The following is a 24,315-nucleotide window of genomic DNA, read 5'->3' on the forward strand; positions in this document are numbered from 1 at the left end:
TAAGAAGAGGAGAATAGAAGAGAGAAAGTCGTGTATGTATCTGTGTATACCCCTTACATTGCAGAAGAAGACTATATTTATAACAATAAAAGTAAGTGGAAGAAAAAATTTAAGTGGACAACTTGCCCACTTAGAGAGGCCTACTTGAAAAAGACATTCATATCATAAAATATTTCTTATTTTGATGATAATATTTATTGGTCGCTTATTTGATCGGATGAAATGATACAAGTATTCCTATCTTATTTTTGTTACTGCTTACTATTACTAACTGACGAAATTATATGATGGATCCTTGTACTTATATGAATTTATATTCTGGATCATTTTACTTAATCATTTGTCAATTGAACCGCTAAATTCATTAAAATTTAGTATTTTAAACTTTTTTTTGACCTATCATCCTATGTGTCATTTTTATACACACATTTTATGCGTGTGGAACCTTAAAAAAAAAACAAATATCAATTTTTTACCAAATTAAAAATCATCTTCTTCCCTATTTATTCATTCACCATAATTGAAAAAAAAAGCATTTTTGGGGCTTTTCTACTCTTCAAATTTTCTAATCAAATCTTTTCCCCATTAGATGTATCACCATAAACCTCCATCAGCTTGCCAAAATCAAATTGAACGCCTTAAAAATCTTAACCTTTGGAATATAAATATTTGTAGGGGAAAAGATGCTCGAAGTTGCTTTTTCAATTTCCCTGCCAATTGATTTAGGGATGAATTTGGCAACCAATTTCTTCAACTCACAGAAACTTGCTTGGTTTTTCATGATTTCAACCATCTTTCTACGGATCTGAAATCTATTTTTAATTATGTGTGTTCTTCTTCTTCGAGGAAGACCCCAAAAATGCTCCCCATCAATTTTTGCAAATTTGTCCAATTTCTTCTAAGAAAGTGATGTCTCCTAAACTTTCTTCAATTTTGCAGATTTGCCTTTTATTTAACATTTTTGATTAATAATTAAAATATAGCTATGAAGATATTATGACATGGCATTAATATATGTGACGTGGATATGCCATGTCATTTATGTAAAAGAGAGCGAGCTACACACATGATTGAAGGGATTTAAAAATCTCATTTTAATTAAATTTAAGAGTTCAATTGACAAATGATTATGTGAAAAAGACCAGAGTACAAATTCATAGTACAAATTTCATCTTCCCGCGGTCAAAACAAGACTTACGGATAACAATCAGACCTTATCAGGGACAGGAACCAAACTATAGAGCCTAATTAAAAAGAATTCGGCCATTTCGCCTTACTAAATAAATAATTTCTTTAAAGAATTTTATTTTTATTGGACGTAATCCATTAGAGAACTATACTGTTGCAGCATATAATTTGAATTTCATATATCAGCAATAAAAATATTGATGAAATGAATGAGTCAACAGTTAAGAAGTCAAGCAATTGACAAAAGTCTCCGAAGCTGATAAGACAGTGCACCTTCCACTGGGCCACTAGCTTGCTACCTATAATTGGATTGATGAGGTACAAAAAGTGAAAAGAGTTATTCCTTTCAATTTGGTTTTTCAATGATAGGAAATTTAAGAAATTAAATTAAAAAAAATTAAAATTCGTAATTATAAGTTAAAAAATATCTGATATATTAAAATATTTTTTAATATTATGATCTTAAATATACAGGAACTAAAGAATAGCTAATAAATTGGACCTTTTTTTACAAAGACAAACAAATTGAAGTGAGTGAATACATCAACGATCATAATTCATACTAGAGGGTACAAAATCGAAACAAAAATCGAATCAAACCACAAATCGAGTCAAATCAGAAAAAAAATCTGACTAGTGATTTAGTTTAACTTGGTTTGGTATTGAAAGAAAAATCCGATTACACTTGGGTTGATTTGGTTTAAATTAAAAAAAAAAAGTCAATACGAGACATTATATATATAATTTTTAAAAAATATTTACTTTGATATAATTTATAATTATTTCTTATACTTTTTCATAATTCTTTTTTTTTAACATATTGTTTTAAGTTTGAAACTTAAAATTTTGTCACTATATCCATAGCTACCCAAAATGTTTCTATCACGAATTATTTGCCTTTCCCCTCAAATATTAATCGAACAGCTTGAAAGAAGTCAATATCGAAGTATTATCTGCCACCTTCCCTCACGAGCTGGCTAGATACTTCAGCAGATCCATCCTCGCAATCGTATAGTTCAACATGTAGTGGCATAGGCCCATGTAAGAGCACAAGTGCTTATAAATCATTGTTAAATCCGTTCTCAAGCTCTTTTCGTACATGTAGGGCTAAACAAAGATATTTTCCATCAATATAACGAATAGCACTAAAGGATGAGATTTTATTTATATATGGTGGTCTCAACTCTTCCTTGTAATTTTCCAATGTCATGGTATAGCTCACGAATAGTGGCGTAGTCACATGTAGCGAAGTTGAACATTATCCATTCAAAAATTGTATTATGTATATTAAATTTTATACGAAATATATAGGTTGATCAAAATGTTTTTTTTTATATATATATAGTACATATTGAACAATCTTCACGAAATTTTTGACTTCACCATTGCATGACATGAACTAAGTGACTACATTAATTCACACTACGGCATTCATCATGATCTCGAAGAAGAAAAAATTGTAACTCAATGAATTATTTGAGCAAAAGATTTTGTATAACCATGCAATAAGTCTAAGTTTAGAAAGTGATCTGTTTTTTTTTTTGGTCTTACTTAAAAAATAGAATTAAATTCTTTATACAGATTCATATAAATTGATATCTATGTGTAAAATTAATATAGTATTTGATTTGTAAGTTAGAAACCCGCATAGCTAATATTTAAATTATGAAAGAATATATATATAATTTTATATGTAATAAAAGATAAAATAACTAATTCATATATAATTAATATAAATAATACATAAATTTCTTTATAATTGATTCGTCTATTATTAATATCTGTACAACCATATCTTAGCTACCAAACAAAATTCATTGGGACCAAACGTCAGTGCAGAAAATGAGGTGACAGAATTTGGATGGGTCCACTTATATATAAAGTTGGGCATCATGCAGATGATGTAGGCTAAATGACGTTCATCCAACTTCTCTTATCGATATCTAACTTTGTAAAGTTAGCTTGACACGTAACAATAATGGCTGTGTCAAAATATTTATCAAGAAATATTAAAAAATATAAAGAGAGTGAACATATACTAACCCTTTGAATACATGTGCTTCACTGTGGGATACAAGAATACCTAACACGGATTACAAACACACAAAAATTATACAGTTGATATATACAACTTAAATAAGTACAGTGTAATTTGATGAAGAGAAAAATTTCAAAACAATAAGATTTTAACATTTAATAGGACCCCTTAGCTACACTTTTAATTTTATTGAAAATAACTATATTTTCACTTGCTATGGGGTAATTTATGTATTATTTATTTTGGTTTAATTTATTAGAATATAACTAAGAATTAACAACTTAGAGAAAATCATGAAGAAAATCTTTTAAATTAGGTAAATACAACTGAAAATAATTAATTACTTATGTTACTTTTTAGGAGTCAAAAATATTGACAATGGGCAATTACAGGTATCAATTTGGTCATCTTCCTCATCCTCCCTAACGAGTTTGTATTCTCCCTTGTTGATCCTTCTACGAAACACGTTTGATAAACTTTTTTTGCGGAAAAAAGGAGATCGATACAGTGAAGATTCAATCGGAAAAACTTGGTGAAAAACATAATGTAAATTATGGTGAATCGTGAATTTGTTTTAGATTAGTTTCGAATTCAATTTGTTTCGAACATCAAGTAATTGACAGTTTTCTATCAAATTCTATATGCTTTGGATGCAGAAATTCAAATTTTTACGCTTATATGTTTCGAATTATAATTCTTATGTGCTTGTTTGTTTTTTGATGCAGAATTTGTATAGGTATTTGATTTGAATACACATTTTGGACATAAAAAAATACAATCTAAGGAATACATGTTTGTATGTGTATATCTTTCGAATTTTATTATTATTTGATTGTTTGTTCTTTGATTCAGAGTTTGTATGCTTATGTATTTTGAATACATAATTGCACCTAAAAAATACAAATTTGAGGATAGAATGGTTGAATGGTTTGTATTTTTTCTATGTCATATATTTGAAATACAAAATAATTTTTGAATACAAATAGACAGAATACAACGTGTTTGTAATACAATTGTTTTGGATCTTATTATGATACTAAATTTTTTATTTGTGAATGATTGAAATAATTATTTTTTTTGGAATACAGTTTTTATGCTCATCTGTTTTGAATACATAATTGCACCCAAAAAAAATACAATTTGGAGGATAGAATGGTTGAGTGATTTGTATTTTTTGTATGATATATATTTGAAATACAAAATAATTTTGAATACAATAAGTTGTTGTTCTATAAATTCTTTATTGATTATAATCTATTTCTGGAATACATAACAATAATGAATCTATTTTTTGTCGTGGAATGCAAAGTGTTTGTAATACAATTATTTTTGAATCTTATTATGATACTAAATTTTATATTTTTGAATAATTTAATTACATTTATTAATGGGTATCAGTTTCCTATGCTTCTATTAAGCCGAGGGTCTTTCGGAAACAGCCGTCCTACATTGGTAGGAGTCAGGTCTGCATACACTTTACCCTCCCAAGACCCCACGATGTAGGATTTCACTGGGTTGTTATTGTTGTTGTTGTTGTTGTTGTAATGGGTATCAGTTGAGAAAAATTAGAAAATAATTGTATTAAAAATTAGGATATCTTTAATTTGCTATAAAAGTATAATGTAGTTGTTTTTAATAATATTTTTAAATAAATAAGTTAGGAATTTTGACTAGTTGCATAATTTTTCCTTTTATGAATATGTATGTTCATTGATGTTTGGGCCCTAAAAGCGGGCCATCAAACCAGACGAGAAAGGTTACTGGGCCATCTATTTGTTTATAATGGACTTTTATGGTCCATCTGTGGGCTCTATACAGCATTCTATGTTAAAACGTTAAACCAGGTCATTCAAAAAGGTTTCTATTTGCGTGAAGCAAGATTCAAAATTCAACTAGTCACAATTTTGTCCTTGTGAAAAATTAAATTTATTGTTGAAACTTGAATTTCGTTTGACTTTCTAAGATTTTGAAGGAATGTTGCTGTGGTATGATCAAAAGAATTAAGTAGTCAACCTTCCTCAGATCCACTAGATGTTTCTCAAGACAAGATATTTCCAAGTTAAATTATAAATAACGTTATCTGCTCTTTTAGACATATTATATTCTTCAAAAAAATAGTAATTAGAATGATCAAATTAATGGTTTTCATGTATAAAACCGTACTATTAACCAAGCAGTGCGAGCTTCAACAAAGATATAGGAAAAGGGTATATATGATGAAAAGGGGATATTTCATAGTAAAAAATGTAGAATATTGAGTGGATATACAGCGTATATATATTCCATAACTTTGAGACACTTCCTCTCTTTCTATTTATGTATGTATATTTTTTGTGTATGTCTATATATACTAAGTTGGTCCCAAAATAAGTGTAATGTTCGTCCCAAAATTAGTGTCATTTTAGAAAGAAAAAAAATTCACTCCCATTAAGAAAAATAAATAAATAAATACAAGATATTATTTACTAAATTTCCTTTGTTTATTAAATGTTTCTTAAAAACTAAACACTATTAAAAAGAAGTAATTTTTTTAATATAAGAATAGCAATTACTGATCATCGTCTTCAATTTCTAAAGCGATAATTAGATAGTGCTGCCTGTTGTATAATATTGTTTTCTATTTTAAATAATAATAATAATATAATCGGCAGTTCACATATAAACAATATCTATAAAAATCCTTGATATGATACAGTCCCAACTCCCAAACAATTAAAATCAATTTTATCCATTTTCATATCTTCAATCAAACCCAGACACGTCACTAGGATATATATGAAAAATGAAATTTAACTACAAATTCGGGGACCATTCTTGCAAATCATGCAGAGGTCACGTGTCAACAATCATCATCTCATTTCGGATAACGCAATTCTTCTTCTTCTTCAGTCCACTACGGTGCCAAAGCAATAAAGTAAACTGTGATTCACCTTCAAAGTTCAAATCTCTAATCAAAAACCCACAAAATTCTAACTCAAATTCATCAACCCACTTCACATTTTACCCCTTAGATCGCTTAATTGACACAGAAATTTCCTGCAATATACAACAATGTCGACTCTTTCCCTTTCCCCTTCCGTGGGAACAACTTTTTACTGTCTACATAACTACCCAAATGGTTCTTCTTCTCCCACTACTGCTTCTCCAGCTTTGTCACTGACATTTTCATCTACCAGTTCAGGATTTTTAAATTCAGCTTTCAAGAAGAATGTAATTAATGTTCCTGTCAGGAATAGGGTGGCAAAATCCTTTGGGATTCGAATGTCTTGGGATGGTCCTCTATCTTCAGTTAAACTCATTCTTCAAGGGAAAAACCTTGAGGTTACACTCCTTACCCTATTATTATTTCCCTGCACTTTTTGTTATATATATGATAAAGTGTACTTCATAGGAACTTGGGTTATCTGGAAAATAGTTAATTGATTTTGAATCTACTCTCCTTACCTTATTAGGCTAGTTTCGAGCTGACGGTCCTATTCGGGATAAGGTCTGCCTACATCATCCTACACGTCTTAGACCCCACTCGTGGAATTACACTTTGTAGTAGATAGGGTAGTTTCCTCATGTTTGAATCATAAAAATTATGACTTAATTGTACCTTTTAGCTTTTAACTGTGTAAATTTAATTTTTTTTAATTAAAGAATCTGATGTCTCTAATTCAATCTAATTTTATAGGATCAACCGTTTATTGGAATCCAAGTAGCCTCAGTTGAAAAATAGGGCACAATGAAAGAAAAGTCTATTTAGGTGATAGCAATTAGTTGGATATATATAGTAGTGATGTTAGTACATTTACTTTATAGTCTATGTTTCTAGTAGTCCTCTAATCTTGTCAGAGAAAGAAAATATAGAGAGCTTCTAGTACCTTTTGTACTCTTTTCTATTTTTATTTTGCTTAATATTAGTTTGAGATGAGCTTAAATGGAGGGACATGGTCAATGAGGATTTATATAGCCAAGCAAACTTGCTTGTGATTGAGGCATAGTTGTTGTAAAACATATGAAGTATAAATTGAGATAAAAAAATAGTTTGTCAAGACTCTCGTATTTGGAACCATTAGGAAATACAATAGTTAGTTTACAATGAAACAAGGAGTCTTAGCTGATTGATTGCTCAAATGGATTTTTTTTGTTGCCTTAAACATGTTCATGGATGTGAAGTGGTGACTTATTGTTGTGGTGCAACTACAGTTAACACCTGCTGTGAAGGACTATGTGGAAGAGAAGTTGGGTAAGGCAGTTCAAAAGCACAGCCATCTAGCCAGGGAAGTGGATGTTAGGCTGTCTGTTCGAGGTGGAGAGCTTGGAAAAGGCCCAAAAATTCGACGATGTGAAGTGTGGACCAAAAACTTGCAAATTCGATATATTAAGTTTTTGTTCTCGTTCTTATTATTCAGAATTTACTTGACTGGCATTCCTGAACTATAGGTTACTTTATTTACGAAAAAGCATGGAGTGATTCGTGCAGAGGAAGATGCAGAGTCAATTTATGGAAGTATAGATATGGTATCATCAATTATACAGCGAAAATTGCGGAAAATTAAGGAGAAGGACTCAGACCATGGTCGCCACATGAAGGGCTTCGATAGGCTGAAAGTCAGGGACCCGGAGCTGCTGTTAGTTCAAGAGGATCTGGAAACACTTCCCCAACAGGAAGAAGTTGAAGATGATGACAAGAGCGAGGGCTATGTTACTGAGGTTGCCTCTGAACTTATATGTTTTGCCAAATATTCTTCTTGCACTCAACATATTGGTTACTACTAGTTTGACATGGCCTTTTAGCTTAGACTTGACTAAATTCTTAACAACAGCAATGATACATGCTTTTCACTGTGACTAAACTGGTGCTGGCAATTGATATCTTGCCCAATTAATATTTTTTAACTGAGTAGAATATCTTAATGGGTTTTGCCTGTGTGTATTCCATTTTTGTGTCACGTACTCTTGTCCTATTCTTTTCCATGATATGTTTAGAGTACTATAGAAGAGAGGTAGCAAGAGACCAGAAAAAGACATCTGATTGTACGATGATTTATATGGTTATCATCTTTTTGTTTGATGTTTAATGATGGAGTAGAATTAGAATTGAAGGTGGAATAACATTTGGGTATCACACTCTAGGATGTTTATTCCAGTCCTTGAATTAGTAAGGATCTTGAACGGAAAAGACTGGTAGGTGTTGTGGAGGTATGGTATGTTCGCTTTAAAGGGAGAAACTTCTAAATTTTACGTTAAAATGGTTCACCTAGATAGTATTTGAAATACCATAAGGAACTAAGATTTGGTGGCCTTTATAGCAGCATGAACAGGGGTGGCCTATGCCTCAAAACATCCTGATTTCTGATCTTAAGGTATGTGAAGCAGATGCGCCTGTCCATTTTCTCCGGGGACTCCCCTTTTCATTTGTTCCATTTACTGAACACTGAGGCATGTGCATTAGGCTCATATTTCCAATTACAATGTTATTTAAATTACAGGTTTAATATCCATTCCAGATACAATAAGGTTATCCTTTATCTGTAAGTGTTTTTTTTTGTATGGAACGCCTTTGTCCTTTCTGTTTCTACCATTCCAAACCCTCTCACTGCCTATCAAATGCCTGTGTCTTTATTCAATCCAAACCGAGTAGCCTATGCTGTAGCCAGATATTCTTAATCTCTACTTGATATAAATGCCTCGGTGGCTTCGACACTCACAGCATGCTTTGTCAATCTACCCAAGTATTGAAGCGTGCTTCGGCTCTTTTAAGTGAACAAATTCTTGGCTGTTGGGTGGGTATGTAGATCACTTTGGACTCTTCCTTTTTATGCTTTTAACTGCCTGTTCTCCAGAATACTGAATGATGCACCAACTCATTAACAGACATCACCCTTGAAATCCTAGCTTGAGATGTAATGATCTGATCGTCAAAATTTACTAAATTCACTTAAATGAGTCTAAACAACCATTTTAATGGTTAATAATGTTTTAGATATAGATTTTTTGTGTCTTTGCCTAATGTTTCTACAATTCTACTCCTGACTCACTTCCGCTCATATTTTATTTCAGATTGTTCGTAAGAAGTTCTTTGACATGCCACCTTTAAGTGTCACTGAAGCAATTGAACAGCTGGAAAATGTCGACCATGACTTCTATGGTTTCCGGAATGAGGAAACTGGTACTGAGAGATGACTTTAAAACTTCATAAACAATTTTCTGAATGATTCAACAGTAATTTTCCATTTTATTGAGGTTAATGATTTTATGCCTTGCTGCAGGTGAGATTAACATTGTTTACAGACGAAAAGAAGGGGGTTATGGACTTATTATTCCAAAGGAAGATGGTAAAAGTGAGAAGGTAGAGCCTGTGGAGGTTGAACCAGAGAAAGAACCATCCATAGCAGAATAAATTGATTTGGTAAAAGAGTTATTAGTTAGTCACTGAGTACATTTACTTAGCATTATGTTCACTCCTTGAACATCGCAAGAGAAACAGTTTTATGAATTGAGAACGTAGTGCTAATAGAGCTTCTGTATGAAAGTAGATGTTTCTACTTTTATGAGTTCTGTAAAATTTGTAATTATAACTTGAAAAAGAAAAAAATGCAACTGAATTTTACATTCTAGCATGTGTGCTTTCTTGGATCTTTGCTCATTTTGCCTCTGGTGAAAAGGAGCCAAAACACTTGTATGTTTGCAGCTTATGAAGATGAATTGTAAATCTACGTATCATCTATAAGGCAGAAACTACTTAATCTTCTCTTGTTATTGTTTGTGTATATGATGAAGGTAGTCATAATTTTGGGTTAAATGACATCAACTTTTCTTCTGAGCGCTATATCCCCTCCTGATTTCTAGTTTAATGTCAAAATCTCTTCAAATTTGAATGATAATATACTAGTTGAAATCTTTTCATTTCCCCATCCACCACTCTATTGTTATAATATATTAACCACTGCACATTTCCAACTACAATCCTTTATCTAATAACAAGCCTGAAAAATAGAGGGTCCAGTAACATCCTTATGAATAGTACGTAGTTACGTTCATCATATTTGAGTATCATTAATTGGATGTTTAATGGGATTCCGGTATTTGAGTATCATTAATTAGATGTTTAACAAAAGAAAACGTGTCAAATGCACTCAACACATAAATTATGTTAAGTGCATGTAGTGAGCAAGAATCCATATTTAAATGGTACAAAGAGCCTAGACGTTAATTGTATTCAATTCATGATAAGAAGCCACATATAATTACCTTTGTGTTTTATGTAATTAAGTCAGCAAAGTCTCTTACAAAAACTTGAAGATAAGGCATTTTCTTTCAAAAACCAACTGCAAAATGGAGAAATCAGTAACATTGTTAGTATTATTATTATACTTTGGATTAGCTTTTGGGGAAATTAATGATAATGCAGGCAGAAAAAAGAACAAGTGTATGTTTCCAGCAATATATAATTTTGGTGACTCGAATTCGGACACTGGCGGAAAATCAGCAGCATTCCGTGAGGTGCCCCCACCCAATGGTCAGACATTCTTCGGTAGACCCTTTGGGAGAGTGTGCGATGGTCGTCTCATCATTGACCTCATAGGTAAATAAAAGTTGTTTGTCGTTTGATCTGGAGATCACGGGTTCAAGTTGTGATTCTTTTTTTTTTCCGTGGTGTTGCAGCGGACAGGTTGGAGTTGCAGTACTTGAGTGCGTATTTAGATTCAATCAGTGCAGATTTTAGAAATGGTGCAAATTTTGCAACAGCAGGTTCATCGATACTCCCTGGTGGTTACAGTCCTTTTAGCCTTGCGGTTCAGATTTCTCAATTTTTACAATTCAAGAAACGTACTATTTTGCTCACTGATTTAGCATGTGAGTTACCTTCTACTTGCCTTAATTTTGTTTTACTTATTTCTAACATCCAAATGTAGTCAGAATGAGTGTTGACATTGTTCATGCAGTTTCAAATAACTCAAAGTGGTCTTCCTCCAAAGTTAGCATTCCAAAGCCAGAAGATTTCTCAAAGGCACTTTACACATTTGACATTGGACAGAATGACCTTTCCTATGGTTTTCAACATAGTCACGAAGCACAAGTCAGAGCATCCATTCCACTAATCCTAAACAACTTTACTCAAGCAATTCAAGTATGTTCTTTTTTTTTCTTCTTAGAATCGCATCAAAAATGCAGCTGAGATTTCGAATTAATGGCTTCTGATTCTAGAAAATGTAGCTTACTAGGTTCCTTATTGAGTTCTACCAAACCTGTAAACATAACATAGCTTCGTCCCTGCCTGGAAGATTATTGCATTGAAAGGGAGAGCCTCTCCTATTGTGGAACGATTCTCCCTCCAAAATCAAAGCCAATCATTTTAGAACGGCTCATCCACTAGTGATATTATCAGTTTTGGGCCTATCGTCGTGCCCCCCTCTCACAAAAAAGAAAGAATAAAAAAACATGTCTTTAGAATGTGTCACTAGAACCTAAGGCTTGCTTTCTTAAATGCCTAACATCTCTTGGGTTTTGTCTATGTGGGATTTGGCGTAGATGTTACAAATTTGGGAGACTGTTTTTTACCGTTAGTTCTCCTATTCTTCTTCTTCTTCTTCTTATTTGTGTATATACATAATTTGTGCAGCAACTATACAATGAAGGGGCTGTGAATTTTTGGATCCACAATACTGGTCCTATTGGCTGTTTGCCCTTTAGTGTGATTGATTACCCATTGAAGCCCCAGGGCTTGGATGGCATTGGGTGCATAGAGAACCAAAACAAGGTGGCTCGTGAGTTCAACAAGCAACTCAAGGACAGGATATTACACTTACGAGCAGAGCTCCCTCATGCTGCATTTACTTGTGTTGACATGTATTCAGCCAAGTATAAACTAATTAGCAATGCCAAGAAACAAGGTGATTTCTATTGCTTTGTTAATAAACTCCACTACTCTTTGAATGATTCAGAAATAAACCAAACTGTAAACTATGTTAATTTCCTCCTAGAAGTTGCAATGTTTGGGCAGCTCGATGCACAAAGCATCCCGGTTTATGTAGAGTCCGAAAAAGGGCCATACCCAAGGGATGTACTGTAGGCAACCTACTTTGATGCAAGCATCAATGACTGATTCCACTACTCGAACCTGTGACTTATAGGTCATATGAAGACAACTTTGTTGTTGCTTCAAGGTTCCCCTTCTAGAAGCAGCAATGTAAAAAGAAGGATTTACATTATATATACTAACACAGTAAAAAACTATTTTTATCAAGTTAACAATTATGAATGTTTATCATAGAGATTTAGCTTTAGCTACCTTATGAGTGAGTTGGAATGTGTAATATATTTTGCATTGCCAGTGCATAGAATTTAAACTTCGAACTTAAAACTACTATGATCAATTATGCATTGTTTTTTGATGGGGAAGCAGGTTTTGGAGACCCATTGAAATTCTGCTGTGGATGGTACAACAAGGGCTATGAAGTTGCATGTGGGCAGACAGGTAGAGTGAATGGCAGAGAGTATGGGAAGGCATGTAGTAATCCCACAAAATACATTAGCTGGGATGGGATACACTACACAGATGCTGCAAATGTCTGGTTAGCCAAGTACATTCTCAATGGCTCTTTCTCAGATCCTCCAGTTCCTATTGAACAATCCTGCATTCACTCATCCACCAGAGTTTAACAAGATGTGCTTTGGACCCGCCACAATTATCCTGCGATTTCCAAGATTATTACTGTCATATATATAGAGCTGCATATAGTATGTTTGTCTCCCACTGAGAAACCAATAGGAATTTCTCAATCTTATCTTTAATGTATGGTCACTTTAATATGTTATCTGCTACTCCATTATCTCAATTGTCATATGGTTGTTATAAGAAAAATGAGAACATGGGACATGATCTGAAGCTCAAACAACTATTACGCCTCAATCTCAAGCAAACTAATAAGTCACACTCCTACTTGCTACGTCCCCCCAACAAAAGTATCGGATAACTCTGTCCACCCAGGCTTGGACAGCTCTCTTAGTCATTTCTAGCAAGATTGTGAAAGAAACTTGTAAGCAAAAGCTGATTTTTGAAGTGCCAATAATGTCCACAGCTTTCTACTTCAACTGATAACACCGAGATGTGTAATGGCATAATCAACTATAATGTTAATTTCAGTAACAAGTTCATTGTCACTCGTTCAAGGTAAGGAGAAAGGACATGTTCCCTTTTCTCCAGAACTCACATCAGTATATACTCGAGACTTTGAGCTATTCATAATTTATGAGAAAAAGTTTCCACGTAAAGAAGAAAGGAAATCTTGAACTTCATGTAACTCCCTGTCTGCACAATATATATACTAAACTACTCTACCTCAACCAATTTTAGAATCTATACACATCCTAAAACTTTCAGCTCTTTTAACCACTTGGCGGTTGAAGGGCTATTGGAGCATGCTTCACAAATGAAAGGTGAGTTGCTAGTAGTATGCATTATGCAATCAAACTCATTTTCTTGTTTTGGGTTCTATTGTAGGTGACACTTGCGAGCCACCGCCGCCGCCACCACCACCACCACCAAGAGCTGCTGCAGCAGACTCCACATGAGTGAGAAGATATTCATAGATCTTCTTTCTTATCCTATCGATGGTCTCAGAAGCAATTTGGGGACTTTCATCATCCTTGCTAGAGGAAATCTCATCTAACCAGTCGTTCACACTCTTCAGCTGGGATAACATGCCAGCTATTTGACCATTATCTGATAAAGCTGAGGCATCCACGTCAGCATCCAAGAACCTTTCTACAAATCCTAAGAACCAGTCTTGGGATGCTACTCGTAACATCTCGGCTAAGTCAACAGCCTCTTCGAGACCATCTCCTCTGATCCAATCCGCTGGAGGGGGAGATTTTGGCTTCTGATTAGCAGCTACCCCATCTGTTAAGCGCCGTTGAGATCCTGATGACTGAATCTTAGAACTTATTGTTGGACGGGGTTTGGCTTGAGGTTTTGCAAGTGCATTTTTGGTTGAGTTGTCAAGGACTAGCATAGGTTGATTGAGAGTGATAGTCTTTGGGGTTGACGAGGGAGCTGAAGGGGCAATTGGAGTTGAAGTTGCTTTTTTGCTATACACTGAGAATGATGACAGATTGGTAGCCAACGCAGCATTGACCCATAGAGTTGCTTGCTTCCGTTTTTCCGATACAGCCTTAAGTGCTTCTTCAGATGGGTTTTCTTCATGATCTGATTCTGAACCAGCAGCTGATATGGTCTTGGATAAAGCATCACCAACAAGGTGAACATTCTTCAAACTTGCATGCAGTGCCAAGAATTGCTCAACAGCAGGCTGTGCGTTATCTTCCTTTGCCGAGGAGCTCAACTCAGAATATGTGCTGAACAATTGAAATTAAACAATCAGCAGTTGTTAGTTTGTGTAACAAAAGAATAACTTCAGTTGATTCTCTGATGAAAAAACAAACTGCAGAGATACCACTGTTTGAAAGTTTATACTAAACCCTAAACTGAACCATGGTCTGGAGATTCTGAAAGATGAATATCAAAGTTTATTTTTACTAGCCAACAATACTGGCAAGATAACTCATGGGCATGGCAGTTCAGAAGGGATATCCAGGATTGGGAGCTAAATGACCTGCAGGATTGCTTACAAAAATATCAGATTTTATGGTCAACTCTCAGGTGCAGGACAGATTAGAACGGGGAGGATCCAAAGATAGAACCTACAATGTCAAAAGAGGATATGGCAAATCTATGCTCCCCATATAACTGGTTTCATCTGGACAACATTGTATGATGGCTGCCTTACTCAAGACAACCTTAGCAGAAGAAGCATTAAGAAAGTGAATAGATCTTATATGTGCCAGGAGGAATCTGAGAGTGTGAGACAGCAGCAGCTGACATTTGGAGTATGTTTTTATCAGTCTTTGGACTTCGCTGGGTCATGCCTTGTAGTATTAGGATGCTAATGAGAACTAGTGTTCATGGAGAGTAGGGAAATCGATCAAAAAAAATTGGCAAATGGAGTCTGCTCTATTTTTGGTGCATCTGGAGTGGGAGGAATCATAGATGCTTAGATGGGATTTCAGCTCCTAATCACGCTCTTAAAGCTAAATGTCTCATCAATTTGCTTAATTGGTTCAATCAGGCCCCTGTAACTAATATTGAATTTATTTATTTTTTGGTTGGTGTGTTGTTCATTAAGTTTTTGTATATGAGCAGATACTCTTCTGTTGTATATTTTTGATATGCATCCTCTTGATGCCATTTAATGAAATTCTCTTCATAAAAAGGAAAAAAAGGGAAGAAAACCATGGTCCACTATTTGCATAGGATGGCAAAGTAATCCTTATTAACCCCACACAATTTGATTTAACTTGCTAATCAATCTATATGAACTGCCATAACTAGAATATTCTCCAGAACAATTCCTTTCTTTTTTTTCCTTGATGAAGTAAACAAATTTCATCCAAAAGCATCAAGAAGATGCAAAGCAGCCTGCACCAAGGGTGTGGAGTTAGTGGTCAATGAAGTGGTTGAAAACCATGAAATTTCAGGTTCAAATCCCAACAAAGACAAAAAAACAACTAGATGATATCTTCTCATTTGTAGCTAACCTAGATACCACGACTAAAAATTATTATTATTTTAAAAAAAAAAAGATGCAGAACAATTCCTTCCTCCAACATGATTCCCCACATACAGCTGAAACCTATCCCTTCCTGGCACTTCTGTTGGAAAACCAACATTATTGGCTGGAAGGACCCATTGGTTGCTAGTAGGGAGTATTACTTCCTTTTTGGTAAAAGAGTAGTAACTTGAAAAAGGTATGGAAACTGGGGCCAGCTGGATTGCATTCTTCCCTCCCTTCTTTGACCTCTTTTCAGTAATTCCAGTTGGAAATAAAAACTCCTCAACATGGTTAACACAAAAAGTCCAAGATGACTCAGTCAAGAAGCCCACAGCAACATTAAGAATGGCCCTTATAATTTTGGAAAATAAACATTTACTCTGATGATAATAGACATTCAAGGGCATGAAAATCAAATCATATATATCCCATATCGTCTTTCTTTAAAATCTATTCATGTCAGATTTCAAGCACCCCGATTGAGAAAATGCAATTGCTAGCATGGAACAAGAAATTTATAGATATCACTCCAACTGTTACCAATATGTAAAATGGAAATTGAAGCCACAAGGATCAAACCAGAAAACATTACTGAAAATTGCACAGCGAAAGATCTGTGGGTGGTCACTTTTTTCATTCAATAAGAAGAAAACTTTGTTATCCATACAAGTTAGTAAACGATTTGGCTTCATTATATAAGAGTATAAATCCAGTGAGACACATTTCAACGGGCTGTCTTGTGAAGGAAGACAACATGCTAAACTTATCCAACTTATTTGAAGTAAGGGAAAATAAAATTCTATTTGAACCGACTCTGAAATACATAGGCAAGGTTGGAAAAGTTTATCTTCCAGGAAGTCATCCTTAACACTTTTGAAGGAAGAATTAACTGATCAACAACAACATACCTAATATAATCCCACAAGTGGGTTCCTTTGTGGAGCAGAGAGGTTATTTCCGATAACCCTCAGCTCAAAAGAAAATAAGAATTCGAAATATCATACAAAGCAAAAAAAAAAAATACAAAGCAAATGAACAGATAGTAATAAACACCAAAGAACAAAGAAACTATTTTACCCCTCAATCAAATACTATTCCTACACTAATTTGGTACAAAATGTAAACATACACTATAATGAATTTATTAAGCTTATTGAACATCTGTTTATGTATTGTATACAATGCTTATGGAAATGAATGAAAGTCACAGCATTGATTCTTGCCATCTTGAATGATATATTAATTCCTCATTTATTAAGATACTAAACATCTATTCATATAAACAATGTACTATCCTTCTTTGAGTACAAGTTGGATTTTATTGTAATTTTATTTCCATTGACAGAGACATTGTACTCGGTGATTTGGCGTACTCTCATAGTCTTCGAGACTTTGGGTACTGCAGGTGTTTTAGGGTTGAGGAGGTTAGACGTGCTATTAGCAGGATGAGCAAGGGGAGAGCGACTGGGCCTAATGAGATTCCGGTGTACTTTTGAAAGAGCACTGACAAGGCAGATTTGGAGTGGTTGACTAAATTGTTTAATATTATTTTGAAGATTGCTAAGATTTCCGATGAATGGAGGTGGAGTACTATGGTTCCATTGTACAAAAACAAGGGTGATATCCAAAACTGTAATAATTACAGGGGTATCAAATTGCTAAGCCACACTATAAAGATTTGGGAGAGAGTGGTGGAGATGAGGAGAGGAGTGTCAATCTCAGAGAATCAGTTTGTATTCATGTCGGAGTGGTCGACTATAGAAGCAATCCATCTTATACGGAAATTGGTGGAGAAATTTAGAGAAAGAAAAGGGGATCTCCATGTGGTGTTCATTGACCTTGAAAAGGCTTATGACAAAGTTTCAAGAGATATTTTCTGGAGGTGCCTGGAGGCTAAATATGTTTCGATGGTGTATATTAGGGCGATAAAGGGCATGTATGCTGGAGCCAAAACTCGGGCTAGGACAATGGGAGGTGACTCAGAGCATTTTCCTGTTGAGATGGGACTACATCAGAGATCCGTACTGAGTCCTTTTCTTTTTGCCATGGTGATCGATGAGCTGACACGGTCTATTAAGAAAGAGGTTCCATGGTGTATGATATTTGCGGACGATATAGTTTTGATTGATGAGACTCGGGATAGAGTTAATGATAGGTTGGAGGTTTGGAGACAAACTCTGGAGTCCAAAGGATTCAGATTGAGCAGGACCAAAACGGAATACTTGGAGTGCAAATTTAGTGCTGCGATGGATGAAGAGGACATGGAAGTGAGGCTTGACACTCAACCTATCCCCAAGACAGAAAGCTTTAAATATCTTGGATCCATCATCCAGAGTAGTGGGGACATCGATGATGATGTCACGCATCGCATTGGGGCAACGTAGATGAAATGGAGGCTTGCCTCTGGAGTCTTGTGTGATAAAAAAGTACCACCTAAACTTAGAGATAAGTTCTACAGAATGGTGGTTAGACCGGCGTTGTTATATGGAGTGGAGTGCTTCTAGTAAAGAACTTTTAGGTTCAGAAGATGCATGTTACGGAGATGAGAATGTTGAAATGGATGTGTAGACACACTAGAAGTGATAATATGAGGAATGAGGTTATTCGGGAGAAGATGGAAGTGGCCTCCGTGGCAGACAAGATGAGAGAAGAGAGACTGAGATGGTTTGGACATGTGCAGAGGAAGAGTGTCGACACCCCAGTTAGGATGTGCGAGCGATTGGATTTGGGGGTTATGCGGAGGGGTAGGGGTAGGGGTAGGCCGAAAAAGTATTGAAAAGAGGTGATTAGACAAGATATGGCACTACTCTATATCACCGAGGACATGACCTTAGATAGAAAGGAGTGGAGGTCGAGGATTAGGGTAGAAGACTAATAAGGATAGAATGGTGTCTTGCCGTGTGTAGATTTAGGGTGGTCGTAGGTCTAGGCGTGCCTTTATAGATGTGTTGTTATTGCCTTTGTTTATCACATTACTTTGATATTGTTATTGTTCTTGTCTTGTAAAATTTGCATAGTTTTTCGTTTTATTACCATTATGCTAGACATATTATTTTTCTCTCTTACTTGGGACTCTGACTTTTGAGCCGAGGGTCTTTCGGAAACAGTCTCTCTATCTCCATGAGGTAGTGGTAAGGTCTGTGTACATCCTAACCTCCCCAGACCCCACTTATGAGATTTCACTAGGTACGTTGTTGTTGTTTATTGTTCTTTGAATATTTTTCAAATTAGAACAAACCATCCTACTTTTAAATACTTGGGGTGAAGATAAATATCTTTATTGTGCTTTGTTGCAAGTTTTGCATACATATGTATGTTCTTCTTCGACATATTCATACCATTAGGTTAGATTATCTTAATTAGCTCCACATATTTCTTACTTTATGGAAAATGCACCGTCTTGTTGTAATGAATTTTATTTAATGAATGAAATGTAAATAGTAAAATTAATAATGTAAAAATTTCAGCATTTCCTATTTAACAACTCTACTTCTTAAATACTTAGAAGTTTTATAATACTGATAAGGAACGAACGTGCAAAGCACGTTCTCAAAGACTAGTATTACTAAAAAGGAGCAGAGAGGAATCTAGCTCCTGGCTCTTCCACATAAAGCGTGACAACACTCAGCTACCTACTATCCTTCTACCCTAATTTTCAACCTTCATACCTACCCATTCAGGGTCATATCCTCAGTAAGTTGAATTTATGCCATTTCTTACCTAATCATCTCCCTCGTGTTCTTCTTCGGTCTACATCTATCCCTCCTAACTTCTATTACAGCCAATCTCTAACACCTCCTTACCGGCGCATCCACGCACCTCCTCTTGACATGCCTGAACCATGCTGGAGTACTGAAAAGTGAAGGAAGCATCATAACATTAACTTTTCTTTTTAGGTGGGTAACAGCAAAACAGCGTATGAAAGAATCAGTTCTAACGCAGAATTTCATTCGCCTAACCTAATCAATCTTCCTAACCTTTTCAATAGGCACGTTTGCATGCAGACCATCCTGATTAGAGTCGATATCCAAAACTGGAGGACTAAAATCACGCATATTCACTGAAGCTATGACCTATTCCCAAAGGAGTAAGGTTGCTGAATAGATGAAAATAAGCTAATCCGAGGATTTGCAGTTGTAGTTGTCTAACCATAATCAGACACCCAAATTTAATATGGAAAAAAAATGGGTAAACCAAAAGATAAATAGATATTCATATTATTCATTGCTTCCTATTATATAAAAATATAAGTACTCCTGAATTAGAAAAAAAAAAACTTTTTTTCTCCTTTTTGAGTGTGTTTGGTATGAAGAAAAATATTTTCGTCTCTTTTTGTAATATAAAATAAAAGACAATTTAAGGAACGAGAGTATCGATATTCAATATACTTTTTAAAACTTTTCTTTGAAAATCTGATTTTGAAATTGTGTTTGTGAAACAGTGAAAAGAAATGATAGTAAGCAAGTGTTTTTTTTCCTTTTTTCAGTTGTTAATTTTATTTTTTGTTTTTCAAAAAGAAAATTTGTTTGAAAACTTTATGCAACAAAGGAAATAATATGCAGGTTGATGTTTCTTTTTAAGAAGAGAATAAAGCATATATGTTTGGTTTTTAAAAAAAGAAAATTTGTGTGAAAAATTTATGCAACAAAGGAAAATGATGCAGTAGATAAAAAGGTAAGGACAGTTGTGCAAGTGGGATTCGAACCCACATACTCAAGCGTCTATAAAACTTTGGATCTTATTCTTTTCCACTGAACCATATGTTTGCTTTGTTAGTGGGTTTGCAGGATAGATATTAGTTATATTTACCAGATTTTTTAATGCAAATATAGAATCTATACAAAAGTTACTGGGTTTGTCCGAACCCCCGTATAACACTAAAGCTCCGCCCTTGATGCTAAGCTCATCCAAAGAAAGATTAAAAGAGTTTGAAGAGGCCAGCCAAACAATGACATACACTCTAAATTGTTGGTAACTGATTACAAAGAATATAGCCACGTGTGCAGCCATATATGATATAACCTGAATCTTTCTCAGTTGGCTCCAACATTACAAAATGTAGGAGTACTAGATATACAGCCCAACCCTTTTGATTAGTTTTTGATGCACCCACGAGGTCCCCTTTGATTAGTTTTTGGTGCACCCACGAGGTCCCTGTGTGTAGATTGTCTTTTGTAGAGAACCATTTTTTAGGTTTTATACAACTTGTAAACGAAGTTTTCTCCCCACAAAATCAATAAATATTACCTCATCAATACACACACACATGCAGCCTAGCTCAAGGGTCTTAACTTGAAGTGGATAAACTGATTTCAGCACTTAAAATTCACCTTTACTATGCCACTCAAAAAGAAGAAGTACCTTAAATTCTTACTTTCCAAAAAAAAAAAGGAAAAAGAAGCAGGACTACCTTAGACATCTGAGTAAGCTTTCAGTAGCCGAAGCCACCTGCATAGCCTCAATGGCTGCTATCTGTGCAGCATCTCTGTGCTTCATGACTTCCTATAACATGAAATGGTACTTTTCAGAGATCAAATAAATAGTCTAATCTCCGATAATACACTTTTAAAAAAATGAGAAAGGTAACAGTGCGATAATGCACTTTAATGATCCAATAAGAAAAGATTTCATAAGCAAATACATGGGCTGCACATGCCGACTCAAAATTAAAAAAAAACTTTAAACTACAGGACCATCAGGTAACTAGAAAAAGTGGGAAACAGAAAATGCTTTTCAGAAATCTGTAACTAAAGAGTAAATATACTAGGCAAACTCAACTCTGACACCATAGCATATAAACATGACAAAAACTGCACTAACATGGTAAGAACTGTCTTTAATGCTACAGGAACCTCTGGGTGAGAAATGGTTGTAGATGTAATATACACGAATAGCATTTCAGGACTGAACGGAGAATCCATCAAGCTGTAAAGAATGCAAGCACTTCAGAACGGCATACCTTTCCAATCTTTGTGAGAGAAGATGGGAGTGATGACCAGGCAACATTTCCATCCGCTAAAATTCTATTACTGACAGCAACTTTGACCAAGTCTTCTAAGCCATTATTGACCTCCCCGGGTAGCTTTCTTCCCTTGGATATTTTCTGCTTACTTGATTTATCAGCATCAACAGGCTCTCCATTTGTGGAAGTCTTCTTTAAGGATGTATGAACCTTATTTTCCTCTTTGGATGATTTTGCGAGTATACACCGGTTATCTTCTTTACTTGTCAATTTCTCACTGGTTGATTTTCTTGGAACCTGCCATCAGAGCATTCAGATAAAGAGTATCAAAATCTATTAAATGCAACAAGAGTCAAATAGTTAAATGACAATTTAAGGTGGCGTGCTGCTTGCAGAAAACTATCCTGCAAGAATACTGATCAAATTTCACTTCAAAATGTTAAACCAATCATAGCCTATGCCCTGAATCATAAAAGGAAAAGTGGATATACATTTTAATCAGTTTAAACCAATACACAAACCATCAGAAACTTTATATAACAGGGTAGGGAGATAAAAAACAAATACTTACAGAAGTGCTCCTCGGTTCAGGCTTCAAATCATGCTTGTTGACCCTCAACCTGGGACTATCTCTGCTCTTCAAATCCATATTCCCTTCCCAGCTCTTCCTCAAGGCCTTAGGCTCCAATTCAAGCCCTTGAAGATAATTCTTCAATGGATTCCCACCCAGCACTCTCTTCGGTGTTGGACTTGCCCCACGAACAGAACTTGACTTCTCCAATCCAGGTTTAGCTGTTGCTTTCTCTAGTCGTTCCAAGCCCTTAACCTTTGCTTGTTGCTTAACCCCATTTGAGAACTTCTCAAAAGAAGTTGGTAATGAATAACAACTTGTAGGAGATGTGGGTATTGATCTTGAGCTGGAAGATTTTACTCTCATTAGAGTATCCTTCTTCTCCACTACATTTAATGCTAACTTCGACAAGTGAGACTTCGACCAAGTCAAAGTAGGCTTCTTCTTTTCCAGTTTTTCCTCTTTGGCACCACCATTTGATCTAGAAACTGCAGATTTATTGTCTTTCACCCCCGCATGATTGTTGCCTAATGCTTTTGAAGGAGACTTAGTTTTATCTCGTGATTTTGAACCAGGAGACAGATTACCATTGTTATTGAGGAAGCCTAAAGAATGAGTTGCTACTATATCTTCAGGAGTTCCAACACAAGGGTGTCGGCCAGGGACGGGCCTAACACCCCTAAGAATAGGCACAGGTGAAGCAGCTTCAAGCCTCTCAACATGAATGAACTGACCCAATTGAATCTTATCACTAAGAATAAGATCATCATGTTCATCAGGCAAAGATACATAAGTGGCATGAGAAGAATCTGATACCTTTAGGTAGAACCCTTGGTTGGGAAAGAGCTCCCCACCTGCTAATGCTGGCACAATGCTAACCACTTGCAACAGAGATGACCTGTGCTCACCGGCAACTTTCACATCTGTGTTCATATGCTGAAGAAGCTTTAATAGAACACCAGGTACCAAAGTAGCCATTCCCCAAATCTTCGCTTAGCATTACCAGAAAAAAGATACCAAATTGAAGAACTTTCAAGATTTAACAAAGGAAATCTAGCAAAAGGGTTTTCTCTCTTTCTCCCAAATTTCCAGATTAAGAAAGAAAATTACAGCTAACAACTTTCACTTAAAAGGGTGAGAAGTTGGTTCTCCAAGAAGGGTTCAATCATACAAGTATAATAGAACTCAAAATCCCACAAAACCACTCAAACAGATGGAAAAAAAAATCAATCCTTTGAAACCCTATTGAGATTCACAGCCAAAGTAGCTTTCCTTAATCCAACAAAAGCATCCAACTTTCAGTGATTCAAGAACTAGGTGCCATTAGTGGTCAAGAGAAAGAGAAAGTGAGAACCCCAAAAATGAATCAAGAAGAGGAAGGAACAAAATGGGGGTTTGGCATTTATACATTTATTATGAGCAAAATGTATGTAAAAAAACAAAGTGATAAAATAGTACAGTAGTCCATAAATACATATGGATGTATTCTTGTAAAGAAAGAGTAGAGCTAAGAAAAGGGGTGAAGGGTTAGCATTGATTGCTCAGTACAAAGTTAGTCATATGGGTAAAAAAGGCAACTTTTTAAAGGGCATTTTCTTGATTATTTAAGTGTGAAAGATAAGGAGAGAGAAGGAGAAAACTTGAGAAGTGTCCAAATTGAAAGTGGGTTTCTGAATCTGAACCTCAAAATGGGAGTCTCATTAATATAAGGGAAACACAACAAAAATTGATGCCAGGAGATGAAGAAATCATCATTCATCACATGATTGATTCATTCCAACTATTGAAATTGGTCCTGTAACAGTTGCTGACACCAAAATTCATAAAATAAAAAAAGAGTATAAAATTAGAAGCATTTTGTAAGTTTTATCCATTGATATTGTTTTCTGTTTTTTTCTTTTACTTCCAAAGAATAATGCTTTCTGTTGGGATAAGTTTGTTTTTTCATAGAATATGA

General features: G+C 35.0%; 3 protein-coding genes across 3 annotated transcripts; 2 read left to right on the forward strand and 1 right to left on the reverse strand.

The window, feature by feature from the left end:
- The first annotated feature begins 6,060 nt into the window (after positions 1-6,060).
- LOC129900426 (ribosome-binding factor PSRP1, chloroplastic) lies at positions 6,061-9,831 on the forward strand. Its single transcript, XM_055975401.1, has 5 exons — positions 6,061-6,547; positions 7,418-7,561; positions 7,655-7,924; positions 9,275-9,383; positions 9,484-9,831. The coding sequence occupies exons 1-5, from the start codon at positions 6,278-6,280 to the stop codon at positions 9,612-9,614; spliced, it is 924 nt and encodes a 307-aa protein (XP_055831376.1). The 5' UTR covers positions 6,061-6,277; the 3' UTR covers positions 9,615-9,831.
- Positions 9,832-10,549: 718 nt separating this feature from the next.
- LOC129898611 (GDSL esterase/lipase At3g27950-like) lies at positions 10,550-13,121 on the forward strand. The gene is made up of 5 exons (XM_055973211.1): positions 10,550-10,799; positions 10,880-11,071; positions 11,161-11,345; positions 11,838-12,108; positions 12,621-13,121. Exons 1-5 carry the CDS (start codon positions 10,550-10,552, stop codon positions 12,875-12,877), a joined length of 1,155 nt encoding a protein of 384 aa, XP_055829186.1. The 3' UTR covers positions 12,878-13,121.
- A 213-nt stretch (positions 13,122-13,334) lies between these two features.
- LOC129898610 (uncharacterized) lies at positions 13,335-24,068 on the reverse strand. The gene is made up of 4 exons (XM_055973210.1): positions 22,359-24,068; positions 21,785-22,084; positions 21,236-21,327; positions 13,335-14,572 (listed from the first exon to the last, which is right to left on the reverse strand). Exons 1-4 carry the CDS (start codon positions 23,334-23,336, stop codon positions 13,690-13,692), a joined length of 2,253 nt encoding a protein of 750 aa, XP_055829185.1. The 5' UTR covers positions 23,337-24,068; the 3' UTR covers positions 13,335-13,689.
- Between the last annotated feature and the right edge of the window lie 247 nt (positions 24,069-24,315).

Source organism: Solanum dulcamara, chromosome 8 (genome assembly GCF_947179165.1).
Source record: "Solanum dulcamara chromosome 8, daSolDulc1.2, whole genome shotgun sequence".
Taxonomy (NCBI): Eukaryota; Viridiplantae; Streptophyta; class Magnoliopsida; order Solanales; family Solanaceae; genus Solanum; species Solanum dulcamara.